We start from the raw sequence: 21,069 nt of genomic DNA on the forward strand, positions 1-21,069 counted from the left end.
AATTATTATATTCGAAGATTATTTTTTTTACCTCCAACTGTGCTTGAACTGATCAATTCACAACATATTTTTAGTAATATCAACACAACCAATCAATCTCCCAAAACTATTTTGAGATTGAAAATACAGACTGTCCAACACACCAAGAAATGCTGCAAGTGCACACGCCAGGATGAGAACAGCACATTTTCAATGAGAACACTGACTTGCACGGATCATCAACTCAGATTTGGGATTTAGTTTTTTAAGTATTTTTTACAGCCTTGTCACTCCAATGTCATTTTGATTGATATTATTGAAACCGTTTTTTGAGTGAACTTTGAGCTAAAATGAACTGTTAGTTTTTATCGATTGCGTTGACCTGTTTAAAGAAACTGAGAAGAAACTGAGAAGAAACTGGATTGACACAGTTTTCCCACCGTTTTGCAAGACAGTTAACACAGATGTCATTCAAGAAGTCCAAACTCCATTGTTTTAGCTGGGCTTGCAGAATAGAAGCCATATGCGACGAGCTCTTAGAAATTCCCTGATCAGTATGCAATCACTAAACAAGGACCTGTCTGACACTTCAAAACATTTGCAATCAGTCTTTAGGCCTGTGTTCTTTGCAAGCATGGATAGAAGAGGTCTAAGGCAGATGAGAGGTAGAGTGAGAGTAAAGAGGTAGAGGGGTCAGAGGAAAAGGAGTCCTTGTGCGAGGTGGAGGTATAGCTGGAAGGGCTCAGAAGAAGAGACAGATGATCACTTGTGGCTATCTCATACTCTTATAGTAGAGGCCTACTATAGATTTTTGTTCTTTACTGTAAAAGACTTGTTTTTTATTTTCCTAATTTCTCACACAGTAATTAATTTTATTTTTAATCCCGTGTATTTTCTATGTGAATATTTAATTGGTCAGCCACAGTCTGATAAAAGGAATGTAATAAAAAAAAATTGCATCAAAGTATAACTGATTCTGGATGCATTTTTTGCAAGAGTGCTAATTGGACTACAAACGGCACTGGCATGTAAGCTACATACAGATATAGGCTGCATTGATAAGCAATGATTTACATGAGTGTTAGATTTTGTTGCCCATTGTGTAATGATTGATTGGAGGTGCTCATACAGTTGTGTCAAAGTTGAGTTGTTTAAAGGCACAAATTGCTTTTGTTCCATATTTTAAATTGGCACATAAGAACCTTTCGCAAACAAAATGTGTCATTTTGACTACTGTGGCACTGTTTAGGCCTCTGCCTTAACTGTTTTGAAAATGTGGATTTTGAGTTGACGGCTGTGTCAAAACAATCAATAAAAATTGTAATTGCTGTGACAAGCTGATATTCATTCACCAGTCTTTATCTTTAAGTCAAAAGCTACACTGATATCAAATTCAAACTGATACAATGTTACCATCTACAGCGAGCTGTTAGTCATTTCAATAGTTTACAACTTGAATTTCACTGGCACGCCGGCCAGGACCTTCTTATACGCCAATCTGTTGAAAAGCGTACTTGACTAATGTATATGTACCGTAATTTTCGGACTATAAGTCGCACCGGAGTATAAGTCGCACCAGCCATAAAATGCCCAAAAAAGTGAAAAAAACCCATATATATGTATATAAATCGCTCCTGAGTATAAGTCGCCCCCCCACCCAAACTATGAAAAAAAACCGCGACTTATAGTCCGAAAATTACGGTATACAATAGGATACATTTATGGTTCAGGGGACTTTTCATTGTTTTTACAAAAAAAAAAAGAAAAATTACAATGCCATTAAAACAATTGCATGTGTTTGCTTGGATTTTAATTTGTCTCTGACAACCCACTGCATACCTAAACAATAAATACTTAACAGGGTTGGTAAAATTAATTTTCTACATGAACTATTTCAAAGTTCAGTTCACATCTTTTAAAATAAACTATGTTCACCTTCCCAAACATGAAAAGTTCATAGTTCTCCCCCGGATCAAAAAAACGGTTGCTGCGAGCTATTACCCTCTGGCATTTTCAGCTATTCCATCCACGCAAGTGCTGCTATTACCTTACAATCTCAAATGCAAGAGAAAATTGCTTGAATTGTTTCTTTCTCTCATGAATTGAAACAAAAACATGACTGTGTTCCACAATGTGCAAACACAAACAATCGGCTGTCGGTACCAGACTGAGGTAGGATAAAAGAATGTACAAATGAAGTGCAAAACATTTAAAATAACATTATATTTGCTTTAACTAAATTTGTATTTTTTGGGAATGTATTATTTCTTAACTTGTTTGTCCAAAGAGCCAGAAAACGTTTATAATTTGGGACATAACGTTGCAAAGGGTGCAAAGCCCAAATAAATTACTAGAACAACAAAAACATCTCATGAAGAGTAATTTGTGGTTCAACACCATTGAGAGCACTACAACTTCTAAAATTCCTGAATGCGCTCACAGCATTATTGTTGTTGTTTGACAAGAAAGGGCGTTGTTGTTGTTTGACAAGAAAGCCGAATGGGGGGTGCTCATCACACAACTTTGAGTTTACATCGACTCCTCATACACTTTGCATTTTGATGACATTTGTTGGTGTCAGGTATTGCCAAATCCTTTTTCTCCCGCCTATTTAAGTCTTGTTTAGACTTTGTTAAGTGGGGTTTTATTTTAGAGTCTAAGAAGAGAAAACCTGGCATCCTTGAACGAAAGTGAAATGTCATTCAAAGTCGTTCATTGGTCCCAGAATGAGCTTGTTCGCAAAAACGTTCACGAAACAAAAATGCACTACTTTCATTTCAGGTTCGTCCAAATCATTGAACGAAGTTCAGGCACAACACTGATGTTTAATAATTATTAAATACTTAAGTATCATCGTGCATTTAAATTGAGAGAGCAATGGGATTGTCATTTTCAAATGTTAGTCTTCTGCAAACAAGCTTTAAAACACAGGTGTCAAACTCAAGGCCAGGGGGCCAGATAGGGCCCGCCAAATCATTTTATGTGGCCCGCGAAGACCAATTGTGCATCAAATTCGTGTCATTACTAGAATTGCAAATTGTCTTCACTTTTGATAATATCTTTTTTTTTTTAATATTTGACCAGTTTTTACTCGTCTGATTTGAAAACGAGTTATTTGTCAGTTTGTTTTGTAGCTTTTACTGTATATTAGGGGTGTAAATCGCGGGTTTTGTCACGATACGATATCATATCGATACAAAGAACCGCGATACGATATTTGCCGATATCTTAAAGCCTGCTGTGATTCATTCACGATACATCACGATATAGTGCTCTACGATCGATATAGAACAATATCCTGATTTCTAATAATTCATACGCAAAATCAACAAGGTACTGCAAACTCTTTATTTAGGAAATTACAAGAGTATTGTAGTATACAAAGTGCTTATTTTAACACTGAACTTGATCAAATTCCTATATTTTTTCTCATATAAGTAAGTAAAGAGAAATGAATATTCTTTCTTTCTTTTTTTGTAATACCATTAACTTTAAAGTGCATTACTGAACTATTTAATTACAAAACAAAAATAAGTTCTAAGGGGAGCGAATTTCCTCGTCTTCTTGGACACTAGCCATAGCACCAGCCCAGGAGCCGTGCAGTTGTCGGCTCCCCTTTCACGTGCCTGCTCTGCTCACAACACAACACGCCGCACACTGCTCCCGGAAAGAGGAAGCAAGCAACAATGAACTGGATTTCAAAATAAAGTCGCGTCTAATGTCCGAGGTCAGAAACGGGCGATATAGATCGATGTTTACGTTTAGCATCGATGCCAACAAATCGTAGAGCATTATATCGATTAATCGATGTGTATCGATGAATCGTTACACCCCTACTGTATATAATATGAGGTGCTCATACATTTATTTGGGTTGACAGTCATAATGGCCCTCCGAAAGAAGCTATGACTACAATGCGGCCCGCGAAATAAATGAGTTTGACACCCCTGCTTTAAAATATTCACTGCCCATCTTCCCTGAGCCTCCACAATATTTTACATACTGTAACAGTGGGGCAAATGCGTTTCAATATTGATAGAGCATTATGGCTGGTGTGTCAATCAACTAGCTTGGCTTCAAACAAAGGACCTAATGAAAAGCTCTCAAATGCTCTGCAGCCCCGGAAGAAACAAATGACTCGTGGAGTATTTAGTCAGGGTCTGATTACGAAGGGAAGATAGTGTTCCAAATAACACAGCTGTCACCCAGGTTTAAAGGCAACAAAAGGTGCTACCAAAACCAAAGTTGTTTAAATAGCTCACAAAAGATTTCACATGATGTTTCAATAAGCCAACATGCTACTGGAAAAGTACAAGTAATGATTTGAAATTTAGAATGTGGGTGGTGAAACAGATTTTTTTGATATTAATGAGGTTTTTGATATTAATGACGTGTCTCCCCTATCTTTTTACACGCACGCACGTACACACGCACACACGCACACACACACACACACACACACACACACATACACACACACACACACACACACCCACACACACACACACACACACACACACACACACACACACACACACACACACACACACACACACACACACACACACACACACACACACACACACACACACACATACGTGATTTATTGAACCCCCTTTTAATGCCATTAATTTATTATCATTATTATTAATATTATTAAAAATGTGTTGTTTAATTAGACTTTTTTGAAGTATTTTGAAACTAAAAGTACTGGATATCTTGTCATCTTTTTTGCAGGCTTGATTGTGTGAATTTGTGCAACCATGCTTTTTTGGATGTTTAAAATAAATATTTTTTTTATCTTTTATTTCTATTTTTATCTTTTTGTACACCTTGAAATTATTATGCGACCAAATACACCAGAATACAATCTACCAGTCGATAAATCAAAAAAGAAACTCACAGAAAAGACTTTGGCAGATACAATTTACTGAGAAGAATGACACAAAATCCCAGGGCACCTAATGTACAGTCGATGCTTCGGAGGGCTCATTTAATGACTTCCCCCCTGCCAGCATACCCTGAAATGTACATTAGTGTGATGGAAGACCAACACCTAACTGATCTATATCACTTTGAGCAACTGGCTCCAGCTCGGCTTCACCAGGATCTAGAAACAATGACAAGCCAAAAACTTTCAAGGGCTCTGTTATTCCTCGTCAATAAAAGGCAACATTAATTCTTAGTTACTTTTTTTTAGATACAGCAAATCAGAATAATCTAAATCGGCCAAGTATGTTAAAAATACGAAAGGAATAGGTACAGCGCTCCCCCCAAAGGTGCTGCTTTGTCCCTTTGAGTCACAGGTTCAATTCCCACAGTGTACCATTTTATTATTATTATTTTTCCACTGTATTGTTATGTTACTTTTCTTAACTCCGTTTACAATTTCTTGCAGCCAATCGGAAATTGTAAACAACGCTTTTCACTTCACCTCTGTAGGACCCCTTCAGCATTTGTAAACAATGTGGCACAATCTTAGGGGCGTGGCTTAACTGGAGGCAAAGACATCCAGTGCGTTCGCAGGAAATCATATTTCAACAAAGTGTTTACATCAGAATGGTTTGCGAGATATGGTCATTTGAGTGAATATATGAGTAAACTCACTCTCGACAATCGTAAAGGTTTATTTTTTTAGCGACTTGCTTATTCCATGGTTTATAGATGAAACTCATACTCAGTTATGCAGAAATCTTGAGCGCAAATGGCGAGCGACCAAATTCAAGGTTTTTCGTCAGGCATGCAACATCCTGCAGAAATACTAAGAAGCTCTTCTTTGAGCAAAAACAAATTATTTCTCTCGTCATCAGTCTTTTTAAGATGGACAACTGCATGGGTTTGTGGGGTATGTTACTATTTTTAGCACAAAGGTCAAATCCCTCTATAGATACCACAGTAGCTGTTCTACTAACATAAGGGTCAATTAATCCTTAGAAATGACATCGTCAGTGAAGTATTTTACCCTGCAAAATGTCAGTCCTCTCAGAGGTGGTTTTAATCTATCTGCCTTTTCTCAGGGTAATTTGTGTTTAAACCACCTTTGGGGAAAAGTGCTTTAGAATCTCCTTCCAATAAAAGCAGCTATCTGTTTTGTGTGATCACTGCCAGCCTTTTGTCTCTTCTTTTCATTATAGCTTCACAGGATAATCTCTAAAATTCCAGTCAGGGGAATTGAAAAAATGCGTGCCAGCAAGCTACTTTGTAGACAAAAGGAAAAGATCAGGTGAAATGGGAGGAAATAGGTTATAAATCATTAACCCATTATCCCTTTTTATATATTAGCAGTCTGGTTTGGGTATGGGTGTGAAATTGAATATTTGTTTGCTTATTGTGATTGGCTGTTTAGCAGTTCAGGTCCAAAGAATGAATGAATGGATGCTTGATGTTGGATGATGTTTAATTTAAATATATCAATTTATAGCATGAGTAGCTACAGTATGGTAAAACAAAGCTTTAACTTTTTTTCCTGTACTTCATGTTTACATCAAGAAATAAAATCAGAACAAGCCCTTTCATTTTCGAATAAAGTAAACATTTAATTAATAAGTGTCCAAAGTTGGCAGCACTCTGTTATGGTGGTTAACACATCTGTCTTAAAGTTCTGAGGTTTTAAATCCAGACTGCAGTCTTCTTTTGTAGATTCCTCATCCTCTCTTCCACTCTCGTTTCCTCCAACATTTGAACAACATTTAAATTGAATGAGTGCGCAAAATTTGCTACAAATGCTTGTTTGTGTAAACTGTGTGTTTCCCCATGACTGTCATGAAAATCAGCCTTTGCAATATGGAATATTTCCAAAGTCTTCACATTGCCTTGGATTCAAACAATCTCTAGACATGAAATACAGCAGGTAGTAAGTTTTCACAATGTACGTAAAAACATTAATGGTAACATAAATAATGATTTCCTGTGTTTTTCCATTAAAGTTTGAAAGTGTCCCCTGAGGATTTATATACAAAATGCCAAATCATTAAAAATAAAAATTACATGATATTTTAAGGCTATGAGGACTATAGATTCTTTCAATACTGTTTAATCATATGTATCAACTTGCAGGATATGGCATGTTTTTCAAAGTTTTTTTTTTGTCGTTCACAGGCTGATATTGAAACGCACAGCAGTAAGAACAATACAGTTCAATTACTTTAGTACAAATAGGGCTCTATATCATTCAGTGGAAAAACAGCCTTGGTGGAACCACAAATCAATATGACCCTCATATATCATTGAGCAGTGGCAATTACTTGTCTCATGCCTGTGTAAGCAGCAGTGATTCAGCCAGAGCTTGTTAACACCACTATTTGGCACACAACTGGAAATGAGACAGACAATACTTTATTCATGCTCTGCCTCTTGACAGATGAAGTAGACATTCTCTTTGAGATATTGCAGTTGATGTGTGTGTGTGTATGTATATATATATATATATATATATATATATATATATATATATATATATATGTATATATATATATATATATATATATATATATATATATATACGTATATATACATACATACACACACACACACACACACGCACACACACACACCATATAATAGATAGAAAATTAGGGATTAGAAAAAATTCCTAGGTTGGTCTGGGAATTGTCTCATGGCTCAACTAGGACGGTTTACCACAGATGACCCTGCCAGGGGCATAAAGCCCCAGGCAACTTACCTTATGAAAACTAGGACACTCAAACCCCTCCACCACAATATGGTGGCTCATGAAGGGTAGAGTAATAGTAAATGAATTCAAAGACATTTTTTTATCCCTGCTATGTTTTGCTTCATTAAACTGAGTTAATTAGTCATTTGGCCACAGCGAGGCCTTGTTTAATGCGTGTGCCAAATGTCCTCACAGGCTTAATCATGCATTTTTGCAAGGTAAGAATAGCTCATGGTTAGAATTTGTCTCAGTTGTAATGTAAAAAGAGAAGATAATACTCTGATCCACCCAAAGGAAATTGTGATGCCAAAAATATTATTAACATGATATTAAATATTGTATTCATATTCTTTGCCAAGCAACATTTAGCCACCTTGTATGCAAGGATGAAAAAAAAATCACTTTCCTTCATCAATAGGCATTACTGGGTCTGTATAAGGAGATGGATCAGATGATGGATTAAAGCTTAGGATCCCACCAAATACTTAATCATTCCTACTTTGTAATTTTGGAATTCTTTAAAGTAGACTTCTTATTTGGTTTCAAATTACTTTCAGAGAAGCATTCCAAACTGAGACCAATGGATTAGGGATTGCATCGAAAGAAAGATTTGTTTCACTACCTGTTCTGCTCACTAGAGTACAATGGCCCTTACTATAGCTGAGTTGAGGTCTGAACTGAATATTCTACCTAGCATTTGAAGATTAAAAAAAAGATGGCCACTCTTTGTCTCCCTAATAGTGAATTCCATCAAATGCACACTTCAATAATTATACGATAAACTTCACTTCTGGAAAGATCAATTACAGATTTTTAATGCACTCAGCACACTTGTACTTGGCTTCCTCAAAATACTGTATATATTTTTCATTCTCACTAAAGTGAGCAGATGAGTGTGAAAGAAAAAACACGCAAGATATTTACTTATAGCACTGGTTCTTGAAATAATCATGGTCCTTCTTCAAAGGCACAGTCAGAAATGTGGCAACCCCCACAGATTTCCCTCGCTTAGATGTTCTTCAGCCTGCAGGCTGGAGCTTTTCGTAGTTCTTATCTTACTCAGCCAGTATTTTCAAAATGATACCATCTCTGCAAACCACATTTCTCAATATCAAAAGAATACCTATGCACTAAAAGCACTGAAATTCAGACAGTCAGGAGGATAGTCAAGTCAAGTCAGGTACTTTTGGGGCAGCCTTTGAAACCTGAAATGTCTCTTTGAAACTCTACTGTTGTGGTATGACCGCTATCTCTATGGCACGGTGGTTAGCACCCTTGGCTTTGGACATGGGGGCTTTGTGATCAAATCTGTGCTTGGGTATTCTCAGACCTGAACTTTTATCTCAAATTTGCAACAGCTTGTAAAAATGGGAATTCTGCTTCAAAGACAAACTGACCTTTGATACTCTTCTTTAAAACTTTATTTTTAATTTCAAGGTTACATCATCAATTTTTTTACTCAATTTTGTAAGGAACAATCAGCTTGGAAGCCATACCCTCCTTTTAATCCGTTTCTGACTTTAAACCCGAAGCAGTAGTTGTAGAATAGTATGCCTACGAGTTATGATTTTAGAAAAATGTCTTTATGAACAACGGAAATTTACTGAATACAATTCCATCAATCAATTTTCTGAACCGCTTATCCTCACAAAGGTCGTGGGCATATCCGGAGTCTACCCCAGCTTTCTTAGGGCGTGGTACACCCTGAACTGGTTGCCAGCCAATCGCAGGGCACACATAGACAACCATTTGCACTCACACTCACAGCTACGGACAATTTGGAGTGAGCCGGAACCTCCGCACCTCTGAACTTTGAGGCATAAATACTAACCAGTGCAAAGCCTTGCCGCCCTCCATACAATTCCTTCCGGAAATTACATTTTCCCAGAAAGTACATTTGTATTTGTTTCCCATTGTCTTGTCAAAGCTCAACTCCAATGAAACCTTTGTTTTCATGTTACACACCCCCAGGGCCATGGTATTCAAGTTGGGGCCAGAGTGCAATTTGTCTCTTCAACTGATATCAATAGCCATCCATCCTGGCTTTGTCGATTAAAACATGTTAGAGCTGGCATTTGCATTTGTCTTCTTGTATTTAACCCCACAAATGAACAGAGAAGAAGAGAAAACAACACTAAAGTGGTTAAAACAAGTGTAAAGACATGCTAGTAAAAGACACTTGACAAAACATTTCCATGCAAAGTGCAAAATGGACACTTGTTAATATAGTGGGATTTAGAATTGAAACAAAGAATTTGTTAGAAAAGCAAAAAGCTAAATCTACCATTGTTGCTCAGCTGTCCTGAAAGTCTATACACGCACGCGTGCACACGCGCACGTATGCACGCACGCACGCACGCACGCACGCACACGCACACACACACACACAGTAATTTTTGTTGCTGCTGCCAAGATTGATATCAAGCTCCTAAAAAGCTTGCTGATAGGCTGCTCATTTGAATCAGATGTATTGGCGGAGGGAAACATCTAAAACATGCAGGATAGCTGCCCTCAAGGACCGCAGTTGTAGATCTGTGGTGTATAGTGTTGGTGTTCCTTGATCGCAGCATAAATTGCATGTTAGGATATTGTTCAGACATTTCCGTAGCTAAACCTTCATAAGAGGCCAACCAATGCATCCTTAGTTTAAGCTGGCTAACAACTGTATTCAATTGTTGACCAAAAAAATGAGTCCACATTTCAGGTTGCCCTGCCAATAAAAAGTCATGCAATCTTTGTAAGAGTAAGTGTCTTTTATTTTGTATTTTCCAGACACGATGAAGCACATTACCCAAAGCACAAGGGCGTTATTGGATGAAAGATGGGGGTGATGTTTGAATAATACACCTAAATCTCGATTTTACGCGTTGTTTGGGGTCCATAATTTGGGAAACGCGTTAACCCCGAAAGCGCGTTGTACAGAAAGTCTTTTTTAGACAGGCATGATTTTAGGCAGGGTTCTTTCTTGTTTTAATTTACGTCATGCATGTTGTTGGGCAGCCGTTTGCCATCTGTCACCTTGAACGCTCCCCACACATCGAAGTCTGTTGACACCATCCATCCATCCATCCATCCATCCATCCATCCATCCATCCATCCATCCATCCATCCATCCATCCATCCATCCATCCATCCATCCATCCATCCATCCATCCATCCATCCATCCATCCATCCATCCATCCAGTCCACCTCAGAGTCTCCAGGCCCTGCTTCCACATTGGAAGGCGTGTCGGCGGAATTGAGGAGGTCTTCGAAGTATTCTCCCCATCGACTCACGAGGTCCGGAGTTGAGGTCAGCAGCATTTTCTTAAAAAAGAAATAATACGCAGCTGACAATATTATGCAAGTCGTTGTGATGCTATGTCTATTAAATGGAAGATAATAAAGCAGCCACTTATTCCAATACTGTGTCCGGCCACGCTCTTTGACCTGTGAGTGACTGTGTGGATGAGGTGTTTCCGCTAAGGCCGCTATCCAGGGCTAGCACTCGGGTTTACGCGCTAGTCATTTAGCTTCACACGGTCCTTATATCGGTAATTTTAAAATACTACTTGAAAACGTATTTATGACAAAAAAAATTGGGGTCCATGACCAAACCACGTTAGACAGAAAATCACGGAAGATCGAAGCAAGTTAAATCGAGATTTAGGTGTGCCTGTTGAAAATCTATTGTTCTTGCTCTAAATGAGCTAAGCAAATCTCACATTGTTTTTTTCCCCAACTTGCAATATTTCACATCACACATGCAATTTTTATTTGCAATATAAAAACATATATTTATATAAAGGTTTAGTTTGCATTGTCAACAGTAGCATCTCATTTTTGACTGGTTGAGCTATCATTATGTTGTTTTCCCTTAATCAGCATTACAAAGTCATCGTTATGTGATTCCAGCTGCCAGTAAAGGTGAAAATAGAATGCTTTCATGGATGAGTCAAAGTTACATTTTTACCCCACAGCTTTGCAGTTCATACAGCACCTGGAATTACCTTGTAAGCTCGGAGTCTGAACCTCTAACAGCAGTGAATAACTTCTGAACAAATGAAATTATTTCAAAACGTTACTATGTATTGAACCCTACATATGTTTGGGCACCCCTGATCATTTTTAAGATTTTCCTTTATAAATCATTCGTTGTTCGAATCAGCAATTTCAGTTAAATATATCATATAGCAGACAAACACAGTGATATTTGAGAAGTGAAATGAAGTTTCTATATATATATATATGTACATATGCTGACAAATATATACACACATTTCTCTACAGCAGCCACATACACACATAAAAATATAATCCATTTCCCTGAGATGAAGACAACACTAAACGGAAGTTGTCCTAACCAGAGGAATCATTCCAAAGTCAATATTATTTAACCACATACACAAAGTAATGCATGGAAAAAAAAAACTGCAGTTCTGTAGGAAGAAAACCTGTTTACTGTTATAATTTTAGTCAAACACATAATTTGTGACCTGCACTGTAGTTAACCTTGAAAAGGGAGTGGAAATTGACTTTCAAATTGAAAATAAAATGACATTAAAATATATAAAAATAGAAATCTAAACTAACAATGGTGATCTGATCTGTGTGATGATAGTGTGATGTTACCAAGTCTTTCTAGCTGCTGGTCATTCCATGAGTTCAAGGCTATGTTGACCACTCATCCCAATTATACTAATCAATATTATATATTGGAATTTAATATGTATTCATCTTCCGGGCTACTTATTGTCACGAGGGTCACGGGTTTGCTGTAGCCTATTCCAGCAGTATTTCAGCGGTAGGCAATAACCATCCACAGTCACAATCACACCTACGGACAATTTTGGAGTGATCAATCGGCCTACCATGCATGTTTTTGGAATGTGGGAGGAAATTGGATTACCCGGAGAAAACCTGCACAGGCACGGGGAGAACAAGCAAACTCCGCACAGGAAGGCGGGGGCCGGAGTCGAACCCTGGACCACTGAACCGTGAGGTGGACGTGCTAACTCGTGCGTCACCGTGCCGCCCTATTTTGAGTTATAATGTGAAATAAAACACAAGTATTACAGATTTCAAGCTAACACAAAATAGTTGCTGTTATGAATGCGACAAATTCAGACAGCCCAAATCACAATGGAAATGTGTTCCAACAGTAATTTAAAAGCAATACATTGTGATTGGTTAGGATTTACACAGAGTACATTTTGTTATTGTGTAATGTCAGTAGTTTGTTTCTGGTCTTAATAGTTTATGTTTAATCTAGATGTAACTGTATCATTAACTTTGCTCATCTCTAAACAATTTTACAATAGTAATTTCTTACATTGCATAAAATGTATAGTATGAAACTGCAATTTACACAATTGGTCCAAACTTATTATTGCCATTTCATGCAAAATAGGAAAACAAATACCATATAAATAAATAAATAAATAAATAAATAAATAAATAAATAAATAAATATTTATTGTAGGTAGGTATTACAGCATACCTTTGTAATGCAAACAACCACTTTATTTATTTAATGCAGAAATGCTGCCATGAACCAACTGATTGTAATTCTGTTCGACTGGCAGCATAAAATAAATGTTCAAACAGCTTCAACAGATGGGCTGTCATGTAAATGTAATACTTACTTACAGCCATGCAAAGATAATCTTTTCACTGTCCTGTTGTGGGTAGACCCCCCTGACCCCTACCCCATCACTTTCCTGTGAGATAGCTGATGCAATGCAGCAACAGGAAAGACAATAAACAAATAAATGAAAATGAAAAATGTATTCATTCAAGACAGACGAGTGAGTGAAGACAGTTTGCAGAGTAGAGGCAGAAAAAAAGTAGGGCAAGCTGACCACAGCTTGTCTGACATCAATTCAGTGTTGCTGGTTTGTCTCATGTTCACTGGACACATATTTGATTTTTCAGACTGTTGGAGGAACAGAGACAGGAAAAGTTGAATTACCAATACTGTATCTTCAATGATAAAATATTCATCAATGCATTTATTCAATGTGGTTCACTCATGATACAACTAAAACATAATAAAAACCATTAACTAACACACGAAAACGTATCTCATTGCAGCCGCACGCACATGCACACGCATAGAGACAAAATATTGTTGGTTTCATACATAGTTTCATTTAAATTATTTGTTAGTAGTGTTGTAACTGCACCAAGTACAGTGCCAGCATGGTCTAGTATAAGGATAAACGATCCATCTGGCAGTACAACTGCAGGGTCTGAATGACAATCTAGTCAGCATGCTGGAGTAATTTTTTAATCAATCACTTGCTCAACCACACGTCAACACGTTGATCAAGGGGCATATAGAAAGGAAAGGATAATGAGACAAGTGGATGATGGCCAACTAGGTGAGTTGGAACGAACAAAATTTAGACTGGATCAGGTGGCTGAAAAAAGAAGAAACTAAAGGGACATGCATGCAGAGTTTCTTTAATAGCTCAAGGCTATCGCTTACTGTTGCAGCTCATGAGATGTCAGTAGCTAGCCTTTCACTGCCATTGGGGTGCATTTATCTGTTAATTAAGTTAGGTCGACATTCCTTGGTTCTGTTATTATTATTATTATCTGCTGGGATAGGCTTCAGCATGCCCGCGACCCCTGTGGGGACAAAGCGGTACAGAAAATGGATGGATGGATATCATTATTATTTTTATTATTTTTATTTTTTTATTATTATTATTGTCATGTGCCATGATTATTGGTATTAAGGTTTTTCAAGCAAAGCTGCCATTTTATGTCCAGCAGGAATGCGTGTGGATATCCAGAAGATACTTGGGGGCCCAATTTTGTGCACAGGGCAAGTCTAGCAAAAAGTGGCGTCTAACTGTACGCCTGAGTGGGGGTTTGTTTCATTTAGTATTTTCCTAGACACAGGTAGCATTGGGCATAACGGGGTATTTGCGCCATAGTGCACCATTATGGAATAGACCAAGACGAGCGGCCAAACAAAGTGCGCTCCAATCCATTCTGATTGAAATCAGTGCGGTGAAAGTGCACCAATGCAGAAATTGACTCGCTGGGGTCCGGCAGATTAGATGGTATAAATGATGAAGTTTGTCACGTATCTGACATCCACAGGAAATTGAAGGCCGATCGCCTTGCATCCCTGTTTGTGCACCGACTCCTGTGTGACCCCTTCCCCTAGTTGTGACGCTCGGTAAGGATAGACAGGATAAAACATATTAAGGATGACAATATTGATTTCTACAATGATTCAGAGAGGTTGTCCCATGCTGTTGTCATATTTATGAATGAAATCTGATGACTAAAACCACACAAGTCCGCTGCGCCAAATTTGTCTGACTCCACCTCGTTCAACAACACAAATCCTGCGACGCTGCCAACGCCATGAGTTAGACCTGCTTTTACTGAATAAAAAAATCGAGTCTACTTTTTGTAACCAAATTTGTAGATGTGCCGGTGGTTGCTTGGCGGACTACCTGGCGCACAGTGGACTTTCTCTCTCATATGGCGGCTTATTAAAGTCACGTAGTGAAAGTATTAAAGTCACCTAGTAAAAATATTAAAGTCACCTTGTGAATGAAATGATTTCCATCCAAAGGCAAGCAATCTGGCTATCCACTCAATAACAAATGGTGGGTGAAAGGGATGTCAATGACATGACGTCACCCGTTCCAGCATGGCGCCGTGCATTAAAGGTAGAGAGGGAGATTATTCTGGCAAATACAAGACTAGACACAAAAATCGGGACAAAAGATATTGACCAAACTTTACATTATGCTCCCTTTCCTCAGCAAGACCGTAACGTGGGACCACCACGAGTACACTTCAATTAAGTAATTTTAGCAAAATATATCTTCTGTATTTGTCGCATTTCCACACCATCAGCACCTTGGACAGTTCTGTTTCTTCTACTTCTTTTTCCCTTTACCCTAAAAAAAGGGATGGTGTTGCACATGGTTGCCCTACCTCATCCATGACAGTACTTTGTTTTTGATGATTTTGATATTATACTATTAATTTTGTGGAGCTCATTTATTTACTTTGTGTATGAAATGTACAACACAAGCTGCCTTGCTATACAAACGTGGGTTACATATTTGATTCTATGTTCAATAAAGGGCAGTAGGATACCTGGCTAAAATTAATTATAATAATTTATGCTTTTTTGGTGGCAATGTTTACCTTAATTTTTAGGAGTTATTTTTGTCATACAAATTGTTTTTTGAAATGATAAATTTGATATGATGTAGCTAATTTCTTGGCTTACCACGTGGTGTTGAAAAGGAAGAGGCACTTTTGAGATTTACCATATCCTGCTTTGCACTGAAAAGCTGCACATACGTAGTGTGCTTGGTTTTAATTTTGAGACTTGATCAGCAAAATCAGGCATCAAAGTCAAAAGCATGTAGTGTCGCTTTTGTCATTTGTCCAACCTAATCTGTAACTGCCAATGCCTAGGAGAATATCTTGTCATGGAAATTTGTCCCCCCTTGCTGAGCAACTAATAGTTCCACGGTGTGAAAATGGCCTTGCGCTCTGTAGAGTTCTGGCTGTGTGATGCTCTAAATGACAGTCATTAAACAACTGGAGGATGAGTGTTGGAACAATATTACCTCCCGAAAAGTGGATGCAGCTGTTTTCTGCTTCAGTGCACAGGAACCACTTTTTTGTCACCAATGTTTCATAACATTGCTTTTCCTACTGATGTAGTCATTTATAAATAGCACGTACTGTATCTATCTTCAAACCATATTTCATTATTTCCGTGATATGTTTTCTTTTAAATCATTATGGAACATAAGACAAATGAGTTTTTAATTGCAAATAGTTTGCTTTCAGGTTGCATCACCCCTCAAGTGTGAAGGCAAACAACCAAGTGAATCTCAAGTTATCTGGCATTAACCAAATTGTGTATGCGCAAGCCGTTCTGAATTACATTATCAAAATTGAGCTAATTTTTATAACCGTCACCCCAGAGTCATTAAATTGGATAAGCTCTAAATGGGCTCATTTCTACAAGACATAAAAATAAGGTGTGTACATTGTTCCATAATTCTTTACCCTTTTCATGAAAGCATGTTACAGATGTTAAAGCACCTGCAAACTGCTTTAAATTGCGGAAGGAAATGTCCTCAAAACAATAGTTGTGTATTCAAGAATTCATATTTTTCTTTTTTTTTTAATCAAATTGCTTATTCTATGGGGCAATGAATCATGCAAGGAGTGTTATGGGTTCAGCAGAAAGGAAGACAAACATTAGGAAGGTGATGGCTATTTGTAGTAGCAGGATGGAGTGGGCTTTGGGCTTTGGAGATTGCCATGCCTGAGAGGGCATGAAACAAAGGTTGCAGAAACACCCCAAGCCTGCCAATTACACTTCAAAAGCAGTCATTAGCAAATTGCATTCAGTCAAGTTTCTATACGTCATCATATGTAGGTGTGTCAATGTGTTAAAAAGTAAAAGGTAATGGGGTGGATCTACTTTTTTAAAATAAAAATACATTTTAATAGTGACATGGGAATTAACAAATTACAATCTAAAATATAAATGCAAACCAGTTTTTTTTTATGCACAATAAAACATTCAGTTAAATTTAATGTTCCACATGATCCACAGTCTCTGATCGGCAGTTCATTAAAACAATATAATTTACGGTGTAACTAAAAGAAATTAAATTCATATTTAAAATGAAGTTAGCGACGAGAGCTGAGGTGGACCACCTTCCCACAGGCGCTGCCACAATGACTGAGGCTGTCTTTCTGCAGCTCTTTATTTGATTATGGACATCTACATTCCCTTTTCTTTGCATTGTTTAATATTGTGTGGTAAATGTTGACAGCTATCGCAGCCCGATCGTCCTCCCATTGGTGGGCCCTTTTCAAGGTATCTCATTTTTCCCCAGTTGGGATTTACCTTGCCCTCCTGGGGTTTAAGATCACGGGATGTCGAGATTAATGGTCAACAGTGGCCATGTGAAGCCCTTTGAGATGTTTTTGTGATTAATGGCTATATAAAAATAAATTTGACTTGACTTGTTTCATTTTATTTTGTTGTCTTCTTGAGTCTGGGTTTTAGATTGTTTTAAATTACGTTTTATGTTATGTTATTTTGTCATTGTGTGCCTTGTCCTCAATGTGTTCCTGCTCCAACATTAGTTAAGGGACAATAGAAAGTTTCTGATTCTGAAACATGTTTTACAATTGAGTTGACATAAGCACATGATTTGTCCATACTAAAAATAGCCTTTTTTTTTCATACATCTGGTGAGGAAGTGTGCGGTGCAATGCAGTCCCAGTAGCGTTGTTGTAAAATGGTGCCCTCATCCATCGTTTAAGTTGGCAACCCCTTATATAGGCAGTATATAAAAATGACTAAATGTTACATCAACTATACACTGGAAGATTACATTAAGCAAATGACCGAGAAAAATTAACAGATGCCTAGTTGTGGATTACATGGGGGTAAATAAGGCTGGTTGTGGAGGAAGTGGTGGCCTCGGGGGTTCGCGTGTGGTTTGAATTCCCTGTAGGAGCCTGCTCAGTATAGGTACTGTTCATGCATCTGTAAGCAGGTATGTGTGCTTGTGTGTGACAGAGACTGGAACAGCAGATGTGCATGGAAACCCCACAGCTCCAACAAGCAGTGCAGGCATGCGTGACTAAAGCATGGAGCTGTTAAACGGTATGTCAGGTCTTGTGTAGCCAGCATCCCTGTGGATTTGTGCAACAAGAATCTGCCTCACAGGAGGAATTAATTCCTGAAGAAGCAAGTCATGTATTATCTGTCAAACAAATTCCTGAGGTGGCCCTGCTTTGGTTTAATATGAATGAATGAATGAATGCATAAATAAATGCATAAATAAATGCATAAATAAATAAATGAATAATGTGCTATCAGTAGGTAAATGAGGAAGTCAGTGTGAAGCGCTTTGAGGTCCTTATTAGTCCTTACTATACAAGTAAAAGACCATTTCTCATTTACCAGAGCAAAAATCTGTTTACATATTTAAACAAGTCAATTTATGTATTTTGGTCTGCAGTGAGTTTTTAAGGGAGATCTTCTGATCCTGAATGGTTACAGAAACTGCCCATATAATTTGCTGATTTAACAGCAACGTTAAAATGAATTACTATGTTGTTTTGTGCACTTCTCTAAATCCCTCGATCCATTTTTCAGACCGCGTCACAGGACAGGCACCTATCACAGCTGACCTCTGATGAAAGGCATCATAAACACAGATTTGGTTGTCAACTGGGCACATATACGTATATGCAGACAACCATTCAAAATCACATTTACGCCTATAAACAATTCAGAGTACTATGTTCGCCCATGTTTGGGGAATTTGTGAGAAAATTCCGATAAATCCCATACTAGCATGGGGAAAACGTCCTCTCAGAGATGTGCCAATGGAGATCTGGATCCTCTGACAGTAAAGCAGATATTGTTACCATAACCAGCTTTTGGAAGATTACAAATATTATTGATTTTCTACTTTTTTTTTTACCCAATGAGATATACTTGGTTCACAGCTTTTGGGAAGAAGATAAACTGTAATGGGACTACCCGGATGCCCCCAGCAAATTAAGCCCATCTAAAATTTCATTCCCAGCATTGCCTCGTTCCACAATATTCTCATGATTAATGCATGCAATGTGAAATGTGCTGTATCTAAAATGCACACAGGCCTTCCTGGGGTGCAGGGGATTTCAAGGACACAGATGAAAGCCAGGAAAATGCCAAAATGAGAAGTAGCATTTGGCATTAGGTACATCAACATCATTACTTAAAACGAGCTCGACTTTGGGACCCCACAGTGGCGTGATCAACTCACTTGTTTTGGTGCTTTGAGCCTTGCAGATGCGCGTGGTACTGTGCCACCGAATTCAATGTCACGCTGCACACTTCACAGGTATAGCTTCGTTTCAGACCTGGAAGTACAAAAACAAAGTACATCCACTTTAGAGGCTGTGTGTATGTGAAATCAATCACTCTAGGCTGAGCAACTTTGAGGGTCCAATTTACTGCAGGCTTGTGCATACTTGATTGATCAAGCAATTAGATTGGAAGCTGTTCGACTAACCCGGCCGGCACAACCAGGACTGCATGTGCTTAAAGTGCAAAACTTCTGCACAGTTGATTTTGCACATTTTAGCAACACATACCGTATTTTCCGCACTATAAGGCGCACCGGATTATAAGGCGCACCTTCAATGAATGGCCCATTTTAAAACTTTGTCCATATATAAGGCGCACCGGATGAAAAGGGCACCTTCAATGAATTGCCCATTTTAAAACTTTGTCCATATATAAGATATATACATTTGGCCCGCGGGCCGGACTTTGGACACGCCTGCTGTAGTGGCTCAATATTGGTCTATATATAAGGTGCACCTGATTATAAGGCGCACTGTCGGCTTTTGAGAAAATTTGAGATTTTTAGGTGTGCCTTATAGTGCGGAAAATACGGTAATGTGATTTATCATACCTGAGATGAAGTGCAATGGTTGATTTTGTATCTAAATTTCTGCGTCTGAAAGGCTGGGGCAAGCCAACATGCAAAGCTGTACGAGTGTAATGCAGACAAAATGAGAGGGAACACGGGCAAAAGTTAACTCTTGTGTGACCATTTTTCAAATCACGTTTTAAAAATATATGGGCTGAGAAAAGAAGGAGTCACGCCATATTACATACAAAACTTAATTTCCTTGCAGGTGTGTTATTTCAGCACACTGTGACTATGGCCACAGGCTTCTCCCAAAGCAGTTTTCTGTGTTTACAGATTCCTATTCAACTTGAGTTTTTGTGCTTGGTTAATTCTGAACACAGCAACATGAGGGTGGGCAAACTTGTGAAACCAGATTATTTTATTTGTTTTTTACTTTACTCCAAAAATGGACACGTTAATGGTATAAAACGTTTTGACATGACTTATCTAGGTCTTTTTTTTTTGGTCACAAAATCCTGCCATTTCAACACAGACTTTTTATTCTTATGAATTATGAGATGTCTGCTCTGTTCTGTGGTGGGCCTTGACTGCTTGCTTTTCAAACTATTGGATTACTCAACAGCCTGAGTATCAATCATTTCAGCTGCCTTCGGCTCTAAACTCATGGTATTGTCCCTTAAGCCTTCTGGCCTCATCAATGTTCCGCTCTCAGTTGTCCTGAATCCTTTCCATCCACAGAGCAACAGAAAACAACACAGTAATTTGTTTTTGTTAACTTCATAGAAGGGAGAATCAGGATGGACCACAGCCACGGAAAACTACTGTATGAGGTCGACTCGCCACCTTTCCTCTCAGGCTAATATTTACATTATTGGTGTTTGTAAATATTACAAACACCAATAATGTAAATATTATTTTTAATAGTATTATTATTATTATTAACAAACAAACAAACAAACAAACAAACAAACAAACAAACAAAACTTCTC

At 38.0% G+C, this 21,069-nt stretch overlaps 1 protein-coding gene across 3 annotated transcripts in view; it reads right to left on the reverse strand.

The window, feature by feature from the left end:
* Positions 1-21,069, reverse strand: part of zmat4a (zinc finger, matrin-type 4a) — a 69,616-nt gene that overhangs the window by 11,215 nt on the left and 37,332 nt on the right. For 2 of the 3 annotated variants that reach the window (XM_037258899.1, XM_037258896.1), the window contains exon 6: positions 19,466-19,562. In XM_037258899.1, coding sequence (XP_037114794.1) covers positions 19,466-19,562 — 97 coding nt within the window. Of the gene's footprint in view, positions 1-13,405; positions 13,567-19,465; positions 19,563-21,069 lie in introns of those variants that run through there. The other variant, XM_037258898.1, reaches the window with a different exon arrangement.

This window comes from Syngnathus acus, chromosome 9 (genome assembly GCF_901709675.1).
Source record: "Syngnathus acus chromosome 9, fSynAcu1.2, whole genome shotgun sequence".
Classification (NCBI taxonomy): domain Eukaryota; kingdom Metazoa; phylum Chordata; class Actinopteri; order Syngnathiformes; family Syngnathidae; genus Syngnathus; species Syngnathus acus.